Source organism: Chrysemys picta, chromosome 4 (genome assembly GCF_011386835.1).
Source record: "Chrysemys picta bellii isolate R12L10 chromosome 4, ASM1138683v2, whole genome shotgun sequence".
Taxonomy (NCBI): domain Eukaryota; kingdom Metazoa; phylum Chordata; order Testudines; family Emydidae; genus Chrysemys; species Chrysemys picta.
The window spans coordinates 13,064,900-13,082,405 of NC_088794.1; the positions used below are offsets into that span (position 1 = coordinate 13,064,900).

Below are 17,506 nucleotides of genomic sequence, written 5' to 3' on the forward strand. Positions count from 1 at the left end.
GGTGCGACGGCAGCGCTCTGGGTAGTGATGCAGTGCGCGTGCGGAGTGAGCGCTGTTACCGCTCGTCCGGTCGGTTTGGGGCGGGACTTCCTGTGCCGATCCGGAAGAGCCGGGGGAGGGGGCGGTGCCTGCCGGAACAACAGAACGCCAGCGGGGATGCCGTACTGGGGCGCGGACGATGCCGTGGCGGAGCTGCGCCGAGCCCTGTCCAACCGCCACGTGCAGGCCGACCGGCTGCGCTACCGCAACGTGCTGCTGCGCGTGATCCGGTACGGCCCGTGCACGCGCTGCCCCGCGGCTGGCTGGGGCGGGCCCGAGCGGAACCGGGGCGCCCCCCTGGGACGGGCGGGGCGGGGCGAGCGGGGCTGGCGGCGGCGGCCCGGGAGGGAGGGAGAGTCCCTGCCCCTGCCCCTGCCCCTGCCCCTGCCCTTGCCCTTGCCCCTGCCCTGAGCTCGGCTTTGCTCTCTCTGCTGCTCGTGCGGCGGTTTCAGGCGCATGACCCAAGGCGTGGATGTGTCCGGGGTTTTCATGGAGATGGTGAAGGCCAGTGCCACGGGGGACATCGTGCAGAAGAAGCTGGTCTACTTGTACATGTGCACGTACGCCTCTCTGCAGCCCGACCTAGCGCTGCTGGCTATCAACACCCTGTGCAAAGACTGCTCCGACCCCAACCCCATGGTCAGAGGCCTCGCCCTCCGCAGCATGTGCAGCCTCAGGTATGGATGCGACTTGGCTGGGAGATGGATGCATGACCCTTCCTACGGTCTTAGCAGTGGGGACCTAAGTGCAGTGTTGTGGCCTAGCTCTTGGGAACGTTGCTCTTTCCTAGGTGAATGCAGTCTGTTGGCAGTCATCATTTTAGTGATCTCCACCTGCCTGAGAAAGCGGCTGGGGGTGTGGGAGATTATGATTATAGACTGTTTAGGCCATTGGTGGCCAACCTGAGCCTGAGAAGGAGCCAGAATTTACCAATGTACATTGCCAAAGAGCCACAGTAATAAGTCAGTAGCCCCCCCCCCCCCCCAATCAGCTTCCTAACACCTACTGCCTGCTGGCAGCCCCCAACAATCAGCACCTACTCCCCCTCCCTCTGCAGTCAGCTGTTTCACTTGTGCAGGAGGCTATGGCGGGAAGGGTAAAGGAGCAAGAGCATGGCAGGGACCCTGGAGGAAGGGGTGGAGTGGGGGAGGGCTTGGGGCAGAGCAGGGGGTTGAGCAGTGAGCATCCCTCCAGCACATTGGAAAGTTAGCTTCTATAGCTCTAGCCTCGGAATCAGTGCCTAGGTAAAGAGCCACATGTTAACCTCTGAAGAGCCACAGGTTGGCCACCCCTGACTTAGGTGCTCAGGCAATGAGGACACTCAAGTACGAGAAGGGAGGTTATAGTCTCTCTGTTTGGCCTGGTGCAACTGCTACTGGAATGCTGTGTCTGCTTTTGCCTTCGGCAATTCAAGAAGGATGCTGATAAATAAATAGTGAAGGTTCAGGGAAGAGCCACAGAAATGACTAAAGGTTTTCAAAACTTGTCTAAGAGCAGTGGTTCTCTACCTGCAGCCTATGGGCTGCTTACAGCCCAATCAGCACTTGAGCTGTAGCCCATGTGACATCCTCGGAGCCAGACAGGTAGCATTGGATGCAGCCCACAATGGTAAATAGGTTGAGAACCACTGCCTTAGGTTTTGTCTACACTGGACCATGAACGACAAAACTTTTGTCATTCAGGAGCGTTGAAAACCAACAACCCTGAAGGACAAAAGTTTTGCTGACGAAAAGCGTCGCTTGCAGGAGAGCTCTTCTACCAACAAAACTACTGCTGTTTGTGGGGGGTGCAAGTTTTTTGTTGGCAGGAAAGCTCTCTCTTGCTGACAAAGAGCGGCTACGCTGCACGCCTTTTAGCAGTACGGCTGTGTCACTAAAAGGTGCGTAGTGTAGACATAGCCTTAGAGTGTTACATTGCGGTCCTTGAATTTATTTAGTTTAAAGAAATGGGATCACAAACTATAAATACCTATCCTGGAAACCAATATTTAGTAATGGACTCTTCAGTTTAGCACACAAAGATATAAGAAGATCCAGTGTTTGGAAGATGAATCTTGACCAATTCAACTAGAAATAAGGTGGAAATTCTTAACATTGAGGGCAATTAACAATTGGGACAATTTACCAAAAGTTATGATGGAATCTCCACTGGCAATTTTTAAATCTAGATCGGATGTTTTTCTAGATATTCTCTGGGCCAAATAGAAATTAATTCAGGGTCATTCTATGGCCTGTTTTATGCAGTGGGTCAGACTAGATGATCACAGTGATCCCTTCTGGCTTTCTAATGTATTCATCTGAATAGCAGTGCCTGGATATTCTGGATGGGGACTCAGGACTTCAGAAATGACACACATGCCTTGAGTGTTTTCTTTATGCTGCTTAATTCTTTTAAAAGACGCAAAAGAGATGTGCACAGAATGGAAAACGGTTACCTGCGTGTAGGGGGATTATTGAAAGAGAACAGCAAGGAAAGCCCTTGGTTTGTAAAAGTGGTTGCTGTAGATGGGGGAGCACCCTAGGATATCTTGAGGGATTTTGAATGAATCCAGAATGATACATACTTATTCATAGGATGCCTGGCATACAGGAGTACATCCAGCAGCCCGTTCTGAATGGTCTGCGAGACAAGGCGTCCTATGTGAGGAGAGTAGCTGTTCTTGGCTGTGCAAAGATGCAGAAACTCCAAGGTGACACCGAAGTGGGTAAGTAGTCAGATTTTGCCTTGGAGGAAGCGGGGCATGGTCATACTTTGTCCTAGAGCTTTCATTGGGGAGAGGAAGATTATGCTTCTCTACTAGATAAGATACATACAACTCATGTAGATGCGGCTCTTTAGAGTCAAGGCTCCCTGTTTGGCCTGGATTCACTGGGCTGTGCGTTGGTTTTGGATCCCACAGGAGTGGAGGCAGGGGGAGGGGGGCAGCCTGTGAACATAAGGCAGATCCCTAATGGAATCTGCTTCTTGGGCATTTTCAGGTCTGGCAGGGTGAGTTTCCACAGAGGAATACTCCTTTCATATCTGCTGCTTCACGGGGCTGGGACTCTTCCTTTCCTGCTTCATTTTCTGTGCTACATGTGAGCCTCTTCCTCTAACACCTGACTGCCACACGTGCAGTGATCTTGTGTAGAGAGGGCTCTTTAGAGAATACCTATGCCATACGCTAATGTTACTGGAAAGTCAAGGGTATTTGTAGTTTGCTGGTAACAATTCTTCCTCCCAGGTACTGTGTCATGGTCCCCATATTCCTGAGGCTGCTCATGGACAGTGACTGTCTTGCCTGAATGGATGCCGTGCCTCTGAGTCTCTGATGATCTAAGTGCCTTTGTGTCTCTGCAGATGGCGTGCTGGTGAATGAGCTATACAGTTTGCTTCGTGACCAGGATCCCATTGTAGTGGTGAATTGTCTGAGGGCTCTAGAAGAGATTCTGAGGCGGGAAGGAGGAGTTGTCATCAACAAGCCCATAGCCCATCACCTTCTTAAAAGGTCTGTTCTCTGTGTGAGAAGCTGGAAGCTTCACTCTAGTGAGATCCCCCTGTGTTCTGTATGTCAGCAGAGCAGATGTGTCAGCTCCTGGCAGAGCTGAGAGGAGGCTTTGGAAACAAATTCCATTGCTGTCAGTTGTTCCCTCCCACCCCCCAAAAAGATAGGAGAGTGCCAGATTAACCTCACTGTCACATGTGAAATCTGCGGCCTTCCCAGTGATACACACAACCAACCTCAGTTTCCAGGAGACGTTTGTGACCAACTATTGGTTTATTTAAAATTACAAGTTGTATCATGGCTTATCTAAAGGTTCTTTCTTCCCTGACAACAGCTGGGGCACATCAGTGTAGGACCAGCTGTTCTAGCCTGTCTGTCCCACTACCTCCCAATATGTGTAATGTGGCAGGGATGGTGTCCAGTGTCTGAAGGAATCAGCTTCTCTTCAGACAGGTCTGGGTTGGTTCGGTCAAGGGAGTGGCATCCTTTCTCTTGCTCTAGCCATGCACCTTCTCAGTGTTTCTCTCTGGTTTAGTGCTTGAGGGCAGGTGTGAGTGACTGAGACAGAGTTCAGCTTCAGCGTGCATGTGAACTGACTGGTTCCCTTGAGAGAGAGAACGCTGGTATCTGCATGTACAAACCTGGCAATTGGTGGGTATGCTGAAACCATACGAAGTGCAACAGCTGCAGGTTCTGCCCTAGAATGATCCCTGTGTAGTGCTGCATCTTTTGTGACCTGTTTACCGTGCTGCTTTCTTGGCAGAATGTCTGACTTAGACCAGTGGGGACAGAGTGAGGTGCTGGCCTTCCTGCTGCGCTACAAACCCCTCAGTGAGGAAGAACTCTTCGACATCCTCAGCTTACTAGATGGGTCCCTCAAGAGCACCAGCCCCAGTGTTGTGATGGCAGCCACCAAACTCTTTCTGGTGTTGGCCAAGGACTTCCCACAGGTACAGACAGATGTACTAGTTAGAGTGAAGGGGCCACTGCTGGCGGCCTGCACCTCCGAGAGCCGGGAGCTCTGCTTCGCTGCCCTGTGTCATGTGCGCCAGATCCTGGGAAGCCTGCCTGGCCACTTTAGCAGCCATTACAAGAAGTTTTTCTGTTCCTACTCGGAGCCCCATTACATTAAATGTCAGAAGATGGAAGTGTTGTGTGAGCTGGTGAATGATGAGAACGTGCAGCAGGTGCTGGAGGAGCTGAAGAGTTACTGCACTGATGTGTCAGTCGAGCTTGCCCAGGGGGCCATCTTCGCCATAGGTAAGAGCTCTGCTTTTGCTTCAGAAACAGCCGGGGGTTGTCTCTGAAATCTCTCAAATAGGCCTTTCTCCACCAAAACAAGCCTAGGCCAGCGACAAAAGAGCACTGTGTGTCAGAGCCGTCCTGGTGCCGCACCCCAGGCTGAGCCAGATCCCCAGAAATATGAAGGCGTTCCTGAGCCTGTCCTGAGCATTTCTGAATTGCTCTGCCTGGGCCGGGTGCCCCAGAAATGCTAAGTTGCTAGCAAGCCATTGGCTCCTAGCAGCCTGGGCTGGACTGATGTGCACATGAGGTGACTTTACCCACCCACCCATCTTATTAAAGCATGAAAACGTGGAATCGTAATGAACCTGAGGGGTGGATGGGTGGGCCCTAAATTTCTGGGTGGTGCTATGGGGGCAGAGTTAAGGTTGTTTGGGGTCCCTAATATTGCATTTAAAATGTCTGTTTTTAAATTGTGAATGGATTCTTCCCTTAGGTGTACCAGACTTTCTCTCATTTGTGTGTGCGCTGAGGGAACTAGAGCATTCTCCCCAGGATTTTTTTTTTTTTTTTTTTTTTTTTTTTTTTTTTTTTTTTTTTTTTGCTGTAGTGAGCGGTATCATAAAAGATTAAGGTTGGAAGAGACCTCAGGAGGTCATCTAGTCCAACCCCCTGCTCAAAGCAGGACCAACCTGTAGATTTTCTCTGCCGTAATAGCAGGCTAACAAGTGTTTTCAGATGAGGGAGAATATCACTCTAACATGACTTTGTGGTGGATAGCATAGGCACGCCTGTCTGTTTCTCTGACCAAAGCCTGACTTGTTCCCCTTGGTGCTTCCTCAGGCAGCATTGCCAGGACGTACACAGAGCAGTGTGTGGGGATTCTAACGGAGCTCCTAGGGCTTAAGCAAGAACATATCACTTCAGGTAAGGATTTGCTGCTGGCTGAGTTCTCGGGTTTGCTTGCTTCACGCTTTCAAGAAATGGCCTTGCCACCAGGACATCTAGCTTTGGTAGAGTTGTGTGGCTCTGGGCTGGGATTTGGGAAATCCCTGTCCAGGTGACCACAAGATAATCATTTGGTGTGGCTTCTAACCTGGTAGGCATCTTCCTTGTGTGGACTTTATAACTTCTCCTATCTTAGCTACCTTCCTTGTGCTTAAGCGGGGATTGGACACAGCTCCATCCACCGTGTGATGTGGACTGAACCTGCTAGCTCAGGGAGTGAGGGACTGTACTGAGATATTTTAATGGCTCTTTTATAAAGGTCAAGTTGATTGAAAGTTCTGACCTTGAAGTTGTTTCCCACTGGCTGCTTTAGTCTCTGCCCCTTTTGTAATTTCAGTCACTGATGTAACTGACTCTCCTCTCTGGTTTTCCTGCTGCTTTCAGATTTAACATCAGTCACTGTTTCACTCGCTTCTTTTGAATAATTTTTCTCCACCTTTTATGGGCTTTCAAAATTGCAGTTTTTTCCAGTCACCAAATGAATTAATTTTTAGAATGTATATGCAAGTTTATAAGTTAGCAGCGGTTGCTGCGGAGTGTTGATGAGACTCACCTTAAAACACTGTTGCTATGAGACAGTCAGTCACTGCCTTCTCAAGGACAGGGGATGGCTGGGGGAGATTGCTTCAATGCAGCCAAAGAAGCAATCTTTGCCATTTAAACATTTTATTTTGGATGCGGGGAGCAAAGGCTTTACATTTACTATGGCCAACACCAGTGCTGTGAGGCTTTGAAGAAAAGTGCTCCAAATAGCATGAATGAGTGCAGCACTGACCTGGCTCGCTCCGAATCGATGGTGAATTATTTTCTTGGGGTGGTGATTTTAAAAAGCTGCTGTTAGATACTGAGCATTCTGTTCCACTGCAGCTGTGGTGCAGGCTTTCCGGGACCTGGTGTGGCTTTGTCCCCAGTGCACTGAGGCTGTGTGCCAGGCTCTGCCCAGCTGTGAGGAGGCCATGCAGGACAGCGAGGTAGGGAGGCTTCATGCAGTTAGCCGAATGGCGATCCGTCTCCTGTCATGTAGAACTCTGATAAACAGAGCCAGCTCTGCTTGGAGTGGCCAAACAAGTATTTGAAGGGTGTGAGCACCAAGGAGGGAGAGGAATCATTTGGGGTGGGATGAGGGATTATGCCTTTGTTCAGTTACGTCCCATCCCTCCTAGTCAAATTCAGGCTGAGTCTCAAGAGCATCTGAATGATGGGAGCTCCTAGGCTGTAGAAAAACTTCTTCTCCATGGGGTGCAGGGAAGCTCTGGCCTTTGAATCTGTGAGCACCTGCTGCTTGGCAGTTTAGAGCAGCACTGTTTGCAGGCCCCTCCTCAGTACAGTGATGTCAGCCAAGTTGTCTGTACATGGCCCCTTTTGGGCTAGGACAACGGCGATCCCACCGCTTCCCTTAACCCCAGATAACCACTGTATTTAGGGCATATAGAAGTGTAGTCTGGGGAACTAGCCTGAGAGCTAGGACTCTAGAATTCTATTCCAGCTCTGACATGGAATCATGCTGATGCCTGGGCATGTCCCATCACCTCTCTGCTGTGGTTCTCCAGTCTGTAAAAGGATATTACAATAGTCCTGCTTCACAGGACTGTTGTGAGGTTGTTGGTTTGTGCTGGTCCAGTGCTCTGGAGACAGAAAGCCTGGTATTAAGTGCTGGGTGTTTCTGTGTTGGCTGATGTTACTATTTAAATACTGGGAGACTCTTGTCTTGAATACTCCTCTCTCCAATAAACAGTTCTGAGCTGAGCACCATCCTGGTGAGCTGCAGCCTGGGGTTCCCAGTTCACCTGATGCTCCGGTGGTGGTGTGATTCTTCTCAGGGGTACCCAGGGTTATGAGGCACCTCGCTAATTCCTGCCCTTAGCGTGAGGGAGTCTTGTCAGTGCCTGCTGCATGTAATACAAGCACTGCCATCCAGGTGTCCGCAGGCATCGCACTCTCTCTACAGGTTAACAATAGGCATGTACCAAGCTTCTGGACTACCCAGCTCCTGTTCCACTGAACATTCAGAACTCAGCTTTGCTTCTCCCGAAGAACAGTACACACCAACTTACACATGGTTCAACTCCGGATCCCCACTCCACTTAACACGCAGCACTTAGATAGATTTATAGTGAAAACAATAACTTTATCAAAGAGCAGAGATTCAAGTGACAGTAAATAAAAATATTAGAAACAGATGGTTACATGTAAAGGAAAATCATAACATGATGTGCCTTTTAGAGCCAAAACTTAACTCACAAGATATTCCCTGTCTCCTACAGGATCGCTTAGTCCAAGTCCTTTTCTCAGTGTTTTTAGCCAGGATGGCTGAGAGCCCCCTTTCATAACCTCAAGCTTACTGACCACTTGTCTTCAGAGATTGAGGGATGCCAGTATGTTTCTGTAGAGCCCCAGATATTCCAGACCTTTTGATCTTTACCTGAAAATAGGTTTCTACCTCTCCCCCAGCTGTTCCTGTTAATTTCCTTCTGAAGTCTCCACAAGCTCTTCTTCAGCATTTGATTTAGTATATTGTTAAACTTCTGTTGTAAGACCCACGGTACACAATGGTCCACCAGGTCTCCCATCTCCTGTCTGGAGAAGTTTGTCTCAAGGCACAGAATCTTTGAGTGACCTGCCTTTACCTACAAAACCTAGAGAACATAATTTTCAGCATGTATACATAACTCCTCACGCTTTCCTTACATACATCTTGCAATGAATATGGCCACCACATGACCCCTTTTGGTGAACCCAGGGGATCCCTGTACTCGTATGTACTCCTGTGCCTTCTGCCAGTTGGTGTCAAAGGTCCTTGGTCACAGGTTGTACTAGGAGTGCAGTGTGGAGTGGCTTGGCTCTGAGCATCCGGTGGTGGTGTTTGACTCCCCAGGGCAAGCAAGCGCTGATCTGGCTCCTGGGAGTGCATGGGGAGAGAGTTCCCAATGCTCCCTATGTTTTGGAGGACTTTGTCGAGAATGTGAGATCGGAGACGTTTCCAGCAGTGAAGATGGAGTTGCTGACAGCTTTGGTCCGACTCTTCCTGTTTCGTCCTGCCGAATGCCAGGACATACTCGGGCGACTGCTCTATTACTGCATAGGTGGGTATGTCTTGCTGAGGCTCTCATGCCCACAGCCCTGTGCTAAATTTATGTCAGGGCACCTGCTGTATTAATGCATAGGTGGGTGTGTCCCTGCTGAGGACTCTCGCACACCCTGACAGATGGAGAATTCTGTGGCAGAAACTCCTCGGCTCAAAGATCCGGATTAGTTTTAAAATAAGTTTTTGACATCCTCCTATGTGGATGCAAATGCAGAATCTAGCCCTCTTCCTGTCTGCCTCTTTGCCCTTGCTCCTGTTTACCACCTTGCTGCTGCTACTCCTGCTGCTGTTTGGCCCCTAGCTCTGCAAAGTGGTAGAGGAAATGGATGGCACTCAGGATCCAGGTGTTGGTTGGTAGGTACCAGCGAAGGGTTGTCCATTGAGGTTTGATCTATGAATGCTAGCATGCCCTGAGTGAACGTGTGTGTGTTCATCTTTCCAGAGGAAGAGACTGATATGGTGGTACGGGACCGGGGGCTGTTCTACTATCGTCTCTTACAAGCTGGCGTGGAAGAAGCGAAGCAAGTGCTGTGCAGCCCCAAGTCTGATCCCTCTCTGGGACTCCTGGAGGATCCGGCTGAGCGACCTGTGAACAAATGGGCTTCAGAGTTCAACACGTTGGTGCCCATATATGGGAAAGCGCGCTGGGCAGTTGTCACTGCTGCTAACTGGGCAACGGAGCCGCGCTGCGGAGGCTTTCCCTTTGCTGCTCCGATGACCGCAGGAACAGGTAGTCACACGCTCAGCTAGAAAAATACCTTCCTCCATTGATAAATCTTCCTATGTTTGACCCTCCAGGAGGATCCCAGATTTTAGCACTGAAGCCTTGAGTTCAAAAGGCTGTTATGGGGTCTCAGCCTTTCGCTTAACACTTGGCTGTTCACAGTCTGCTCACCCCGGTGGAATATTGGAGGCATTACACTTCCTGGGTTTGTGTTGCTGATAGGTCCGTCAGACACTCTTGGTGATACTGCGGGCAGCATTCCCAATGCCATTTCTCACCCTGTTCCATATTTGATTTCAGAGTCACTGATTTCAGAAGGGAATAAGGAAGTTCTCCAGGTTCATTCCGACTCGGCTGGCTTGACTTTAATCCCCAAGGCACACCTGACTGCAGAGCAGTTTGAGAAGACCTGGCTGAGTCTGGATGTGAACTGCCAGCAGGCTCTGCCCTGGCATGGAGCTGCTCACCCAGACACCATACAGACTGCGCTTCAGGTTGTCCACATCCAGACTATTGCTATGAGCAAAGCTGGTGCCCAGCCATGGAAAGCCTATCTCAGTGCCCAGGATGAGTCTGGCTGTCTCTTCCTAACAGAACTGCTGCTTGAGACCGAGAACTCCGACATGCAGGTTTCAGTGAAGCAGAGCGAGGAGAGGACTGAGGCGCTGCAACACTTTATCTCAGTGTTAAGAACTGTAATGGGGACAGTCCTAGGGCTGAAATCCTGATTCCTCTAAGCCCTGTTCGGAGCAGCCTCACTCGGGGTGCAGGGAAGATCTTTTCTGCGGCTCAGCGTGGTGTTACTGAAGTTAAATTGCTCTTCTTCTAAACTGTTTGTAAGAGCCTTGAACAGCCCCGATCTGCCTTAGAGCTGCCATTAGTGCCAGTGGGAATAGTGTGTGGCCCAGGGGCAGCATATGGTGCGAGTGTCGCTAGTTTCTTCACATACTGCATTATAACAGGTGCACGGGAAAGATTCAAAATCCATCAAGGTCTCGCAACTCTGAAGGCTGGGGGATGGATCATCAGTCTGGTGCTTCTGATGGGGTCACTGAAGCAGGGACAACTCCAGTGCTAGTTACATGAATAAAAGAAAGATTTAATATTGGAGTCAGATCTCTCTAGTGAGGACTGGGAATGTTGTTTATACCTGTGCTAGAGGGGCATGCAGTGTATGTACTCGACGTGCTGCCATATGGAGTATGCAGTGGAGACAGACCCTTAGTGTTCCTTTTCAGGGCTCTACCGTAAACTACATGCAGGCTTCTCTCTGTTCAACCACCGCTCCTTAGGGGCTGGGCTTATTAACTTCAAAATCCCCAAATAAAGTCTATGAAGTTCAACTCAACTGGCTGCTTTTAGTAGGCCACTCCCAACCCTTCCTGGAGTGTTCTTTTCTTTTCCCCCGTAGTCTGCACCAGGAGCCTCTTGCTCACGGCAGCTGTTACACTGTATGTCACTGTTTCCTGTTCCCCTCTCTTGATAGAGACCAGCTGTCCCCTATCATGTGCCACTGTGAGATGGGTAATGAGGCACAGGTGGGTTGAACCAACTCCCTCTTAAGGCATGTCTACATTGCCCCTTCCCCCCAAAAAAACCATGGCAGCAAGTCTCAGAGCCCCCAGCAACTGACATGGGCTCATGCTACAGGGCTAAAAAGAGCTGTGTAGAAGTGCCCACTCAGGCTGGAGACCCCACTTTTGGGTTTCAGAGCTTGGGCATCAGCGCAACTGGGAATGTCTACACAACTAGCTATTTTTAGCTCCCAGCTGGCGTCCGCTGACCCAGGTTCTGAGACTTGCTGCCATGGCTTTTTGTATGCAGTGTAGATGTACCCTCAGTGTCCACCCTGTGACTCTGAGTTAAGAGCCACACCAGGTTAGACCTCCCACACTTAGGGAATGGCTTCTTCCCTCATTGCCATAAAACCCCTCTTGTGCTGGTGAAGTGGCTGCTCTTGCTACCTTGGGAGCAGCAGCGCAGAATTTGCTGTGAAGTCCACTGACAGTCTTTGTGGATTTGTTCTCTGCAGTAAGTAAGCATTCAGCAGGTATGGTCACGCTAAGGCTGCCTGCTATAGCTGCAGTTGGGTTTAAGCACAGACTGTAGTCTGGTGTGTCTTATCACCAGCTTACAGGACCTTTCCTGTGTGAGCTGAGCTCACTTAGCCACACCTCTGGCTGCTCTGGGTGATGGGAGCATATTTGCATTATGAAATTATCAGCAAAAGCACCCTTGTACCCCGTCAGCAACTCCTCATGTTTACACAGTTGCAGGTAACCTGGTTCCAATCCCTGTGTAGACATGACCTTTGAGTCCAAGACTCATTCTAGGCAGGGTATCCCTTGGTGAAGCATGGACTTTGGAAAAACTTCATTCTCGACAGCTGTGTTTTACAATAAATGGTTATTGTGAAACTTTGCCACACCCATGCGCAGGAGAGCAAGACTGAGGGCTGAAATAGCCTGTCAGTGCTTTACCCTGCCCTGGGGAGGAGGAGTCTCCCTAAGGCACTTGCCCTTGGGAGGGTGTGACGCATGCTGAGCTGACCAGGAAGGAGGAAAGCTTCTAAAGGTTCTGTGCACAAACCTTACCCGGAAGAGGAACAGCTGCAGGGGCAACTTGGCTTCTGTTTGAACTTCAGATAATCCAAGGGGGGGACGTATTAAAATGAAGAGCCCTAGGACTTTTGAGGAGCAAACAGAGTGCATTGTGGAGGCACTTCTCTCTGATCTCCTAGGGGAAGACGAATGGTTTGCTTCCCGCAGTCTGGAGACAGACTCTTTTGCTGAGTCACATGCAGGTAAAGTCACCTGGGACCAAATCTCTGGTGGGAGGCAGGAGGCTTTCTTGGCTGAAGGTTCTAGGTAAATGCCCTGTTGGGGTGTTCCTGGAATGGATAGAGAGGTGCGCTGCAGTTTGGGCTGGCAGGTCTCAAGCGAAGCAGAGTTGGCACAGGTCAGTATTTCCATGAGAGTCTTCAGGTGACTGCAAGGAGCGGTGTTGCCCTTCCCTCTCGGTCCAGGTTGAACCATTTCCCTGATGGGCTATGGAGAACTATGCTATTGGAAAGGACTCTTTCTAATGAGATGCAAAATGGAGATCCTGACTGCTTGTCATTGAAAAACCCAGGCTGCATCACAAATGTGCAGATTACATATATTTGTAATAGTCTGTAGAGCACCTGGGATTTTTGGATTCAAGTTATAAATGCCAGTAACTTTTTCACTCACCAAATCTCCATAAAAATAACTTGTCCTAATAGTGATGGGGAAAGTGTAACTGGTCCTGGTCCTTGTAACCAAAGAACTAATTATCATTAATGTATCGAGTACCAACACTGTACTTGGGGGTTAACAAATAAGGAAGGGTCTGGTCTCCGTCCCAGGGAGTGTACAGTCTAGTTCAGACCCAGCCAAAAGACAATCGGGCCCAGAGAGTGGCTGTAAGTTGGTGCAAGTGGGAGGTGCTATAAGCATCAAGCAGCATTCGTTTCTCAAAGGTTTCATGGAAGCATCCTTGGAGGAGGGAGCTGAAGGAGGAAGGGAAGCTTGGCTCAGAGGGTGTCTCCCATCTACCTGTCCCCTGTGCTGAGCTCCCATCAGGCTAATGGGTCACATACAAGTCTGTTTCCACTGACTGGAGTATTAAGAGAGCAATTTAGCAATGTAATAAGAAAGGGCAACTTGGACTTACCCAGCCTGGGCGGAACAGCTAGCAACCCCGCTAGATAAAGTTGCTCAACACTTCCGATCTTCAGTGGCTTACAACTTTGCCAAAGTGTAACAATTTGGATTGAAATTTTCAGTGCTGGGCATTTGCCTCAGGCTGAACTCTGCTTTGGAAAATGTCAAGCAAAAATAGTTATTTCTTAGAACGTTTAGGGAAATGTGTGTTTTGCCCATCTTAAATTTTTAAAACCGTTCTGCTGAGAAGCTCTAGCACCATTCTGCATTTGAGCAGGAACTTGAAACTTGGGCAGAGGGCACATTTGTGTCAGGATTGTGCCTTTTACCATCCCTGTGGCAAAAGAGCCCAAACTGGCTAAATTGTTAAGCCTTTGAAAAATTGCGGTTTGCACATTTATTAGAAACTAAATGGTTTGACGGGTGAATTTGCTGAAGATTCTGCCTGTACTGAGCATATTCCAGCCTGGAAATGCGGAGGATAAGCAGGACTTTTTCTGCAAATGCTGCTCCCAGCTGACAGGGGCTGCTGGGGTACTGGGCACCAAATCAGAGAATTTCTAATTTGTTCTCGTTGCTCCCCCTGCTGGCTGCCAGGAAGCATGGAGGAGGAGGAAGAAATAAGTTGGGCATTGGGGATGTTGGTAGGAGGATGAGACTAGAGTCTGGAAAGGGTAGTGAACTGGAACATGAACCCATGTCAGGTGGAGGGATTGAGACAGATGGGAGGGGGCAGAGAGGGTCAGGCTTGTGGGAGGCAAGGGCAGAAGGGTCTCACCATTAGACACGCTGTCCTCCGGAACCTAGATTTGAACCCAGGAGTTGTCTGTGTTCCTCTGCTGTCAGCAAATAGCTGTGTTAACCCCTTTGGCAAACGGTGTGTCTCGCCTATTGCCTGAACCTCGTACTCAGCCTCGTTCTGTTACCAGTTACTCTCTTAACTCAAGTGGTACAGGTCTGTGCTGCGGATCTAAAGATCTGAACCGGACTGATGACCCAAATCAGGTGTCCATATGATTCCACATGATAAAAATTCTGGTTTTTAGTCTTTTGGATTTTTTAATTAGGAAATATTCTGTGATAATATAATTAAAGATCATCCCATAATGCATCCGCACAAGGGGTCCAAATTAAGGTTGCATGGGGAATCTTCATCTGGCATTTCCTAACTTCTGTGTGCCTGACTTCACATTCTTTTAACACTATTTTTTTCATGTAATATAAAATAAGTTTAGATATGAAACAGGCATTCTCAACCTCAACCACTTGACCTGCAGGTTGTACCCCTTTTTCCTGCTCTCTCTCTGCCGCCTTAGAACATCAAGCTTCTGCTCCTGCAGAGAGCTCAAGTACCTTTGATTCGGTTATTATTGCCAGTCGTCTGCGGAGACTAGGAGACCAATATAACGAGGATCTGGAGCAGCCTGCCCGGCGCGTCATTGCTGAGATGGCTAAGGGAAAGGTAATGCACAAGCCCTCTCTTTGTTTAGGCCAGGGTCTGTCCCTCTCCTGCAAGATGCTGTAGAGCCCAGCACCTCCTTTCTTAACTGAAGTGCTGTGATGTGAGAGGATGCTTTGTCTTGAGATGGGAGGGGCTGCTCTTGGACGACGGGGGGCGGGAGGGGAATGAAGAAGGGGAGCTGTCTGAACAGCCCCACCTGTGTTAGCTGACCTGACATGAGCCTGGTCTGAGGTTGGAACTCATCCCAGCCCAGTTTCAATATGAATGCTCGTGCACCTCTAGCTCTAAGCTCTTTGCAGTCCTCGTTACATTGGAAACTGCCCTTCCTTCTCCCCCAGCACTGTTGTGTGAACTACAGTAGCACTGTACAAACACATAATACATATAGTCTCTGCCCTGACGATCTTACAGTCTGACTTTAGATGTACCAAGCAATGCACTGGTCAAAGGGGTCACCTGCCTCAATCATAGAGCAGAGCAAGCCAGGCCTGGGTAACCCTGTGGGGTTTGAACCAAGACTTATTTTAATGGTGGTATTTTATAAAGCCTCCTCTTGGTGTTTCCAGGTGGAGGAATTTGGAGTCATGGTGGATTCTCTCAGCAAGAGTTGGAGCAGCCTGAATCCTGGGCTGGGTTACGAGAGAGCTTTTCTGGCAGTGTCTGTGAAATTGTTAGCATACCTTTCCCGGAAAGTTCCAGCTGTGGCCCGTCAAATCCAGCTTGTGGAGCTGATTAATGGGAACCGTGAAGTGAGAGGATACATCGAGACCCGTGGTGGCTGGGTGAGTGCTCAAGGGTCACTGAAATTCTTCTGTTGGCACTTGTGGCTCTGTTCCTTTGCTAGTCTGAACTGGCTACAGTGTGACCCAGTGTTCTGAGGGCACCATTCATTGGCACGTCCAAGGAGATGTCCTAACCTTGTCAGCCTAGCTGCTCAGCCCTGCAACATGCCATCCTGGGGCATGCCCTGGCATTGCTGGCCACTGACCCCAAAAACACCAGATTGTTCCCCCTAATAGTCCTACGTTTCAGGTGTTATTGTCAGGTGTTGTTGTCTATCTGAAGCACTGCTGTGTTAAACGTCTTGGTGAAATCCTGCCTTCACTGAAGTCAATGGTATCCTTCCTATTGACTTCAACAGGATTTCACCGCTCTGTCAGCGCCCTGAGTCTCTAACATTTCTGCCCTAGATAAGTTCATAAGGAATAAAAGTTAATCATATGTTGCTGTTTCTAGCTCCTAAGGGCTTTACAGACACTTTCTCTCACCCCCTTGTGGGGGCAGGGCTCCCCATTTTACTGCTGAAGAAACTGAGGCCTGGCAAGATGAAGTGACTTGGCCCAGGCCAGAGGGAAAGTTGGCATGCAAGCTGGGAGTAGAACTGGTTTCCCTATCCTGCACTTGGGCCATCTCTCTTACTGCTAGTTCCTTTAACCATTGTTTTTAATTCTTTCTTTCAATTCTTTTAGGAGAACTTTGAAAACTGATGGAAAAGGCTACGCTGCCTCCCAGGGAGTGAAATGGCAGATTTCAATTACTTGACTTAAACTATTAAACTGTTTTCTGAAAATTGTTTTCCCAGCCATCAGTCTTTCTACTTCCCTCTGCCCCGAAGATCAATCCAGTCAGTAATTGGGACACCTTAACACGGAGCTATTCTTCCACACCAGATGTGGCTCTCTTGTTCTTGCACTTATTCGTTTACAAATAATTTGTAGGATTGATTTGGTTTCCCTGCAACATAGGCTGTAAATGCAACTTTTAAGTGTGAGGACTGACAGCGACACTTTTGTTCTGCCAGCTTTGGTGCTGAACTCCTACCCTGTAACGGCGAAGGGAGAGTGAGCCAGAGATGGCTGCCTAGTATCATGTTGGGAAACAGAACAGCCAAGGAATTGAGTCCTAGCAAGCCAAAAAGGAGGACATTGTGAACAAGAAGAATGCTATTTATAGCAGAGCCCACAGATGTGAGAACTGGTAGCACTGAACCCTCTTGGCCATCCTACTTCTCTAGCGCTCTAAGAGTTAACAAACTTCTACAATTAGGGGAATTGTCTTCTCTAGCTGGCCATGCTCACTGAAAGCCCAGTGAAACCTCCTCCTGCTACCTCTAGGAGTTGGTATTAACAGAAAGAGGCACTCACATACAGTCCCCCAGGAGCTACTGGTATATATGCTCTGTAGTAAAATCAGTTACACCAAATCTGTGTCTTAGCCTGTGCCACATTACACTTGGGTTTGCTGGAGTGACTCCATAAGGATTCAAGGTTTTACATGATCCTGCAGTTTGCAGAGGGCTCTTTGGGATGCTGCTGTTGAATCAGTTCATTATATGAGTAGGTCAGTGAAACAAGGCCTACATACCATAGAGGACTCTGTGGGAGAGCCAGCTCAACCTGGAATCTCCCACCCCAAACCATCACTGGGGCGGTCATAGAGAGATGGTTCCACCCCACCAGCGGTCCCCTCAGAAGCCAGCTGCTGCTACTCAAGGGATCTGTGGGGAGTTATTTGGAATTCCTCTGTAAACCCACTTCCCTCTCCTCCAGACTCCGCTCTGACACCTGTATGAAATCAGTGGGTCAGTGATGTCTGGGCTGAGAGGCTGATGAGCACGGTGGCCCAACTTAATGTATTTTTAATAAAATGAGCAAACGAATCTGTATCTATGCAAACTATATGAATTTGATTGCATCCTTTTCCTCCCATCTGGTCTCATATTGTAAGCTGTTCAGGGCAGTGACCACATCTCCTATTGTGTGCTTGCACAGTACCC

At 49.1% G+C, this 17,506-nt stretch overlaps 2 protein-coding genes across 6 annotated transcripts; both read left to right on the forward strand.

Moving 5' to 3' along the window:
• Positions 1-10,925, forward strand: AP4B1 (adaptor related protein complex 4 subunit beta 1). Of its 4 annotated transcripts, none has more exons than XM_005294908.5 (10): positions 1-269; positions 492-716; positions 2,613-2,743; positions 3,379-3,526; positions 4,287-4,783; positions 5,609-5,692; positions 6,641-6,744; positions 8,649-8,856; positions 9,301-9,588; positions 9,883-10,925. In XM_005294908.5, exons 1-10 carry the CDS (start codon positions 28-30, stop codon positions 10,308-10,310), a joined length of 2,355 nt encoding a protein of 784 aa, XP_005294965.2. In that variant the 5' UTR covers positions 1-27; the 3' UTR covers positions 10,311-10,925. The 4 variants fall into 4 exon arrangements, with proteins under 4 accessions (XP_005294965.2, XP_042708577.2, XP_065447483.1 ...); XM_042852643.2 differs by having other exon boundaries at positions 13-269; positions 2,629-2,743; XM_065591411.1 differs by lacking the exon at positions 2,613-2,743 and having other exon boundaries at positions 112-269.
• A 1,187-nt stretch (positions 10,926-12,112) lies between these two features.
• BCL2L15 (BCL2 like 15) lies at positions 12,113-17,405 on the forward strand. Of its 2 annotated transcripts, none has more exons than XM_008171656.4 (4): positions 12,113-12,385; positions 14,546-14,730; positions 15,297-15,512; positions 16,200-17,405. In XM_008171656.4, the coding sequence occupies exons 1-4, from the start codon at positions 12,253-12,255 to the stop codon at positions 16,215-16,217; spliced, it is 552 nt and encodes a 183-aa protein (XP_008169878.2). In that variant the 5' UTR covers positions 12,113-12,252; the 3' UTR covers positions 16,218-17,405. The 2 variants fall into 2 exon arrangements, with proteins under 2 accessions (XP_008169878.2, XP_005294966.2); XM_005294909.4 differs by having other exon boundaries at positions 14,585-14,730.
• Positions 17,406-17,506: the final 101 nt, after the last annotated feature.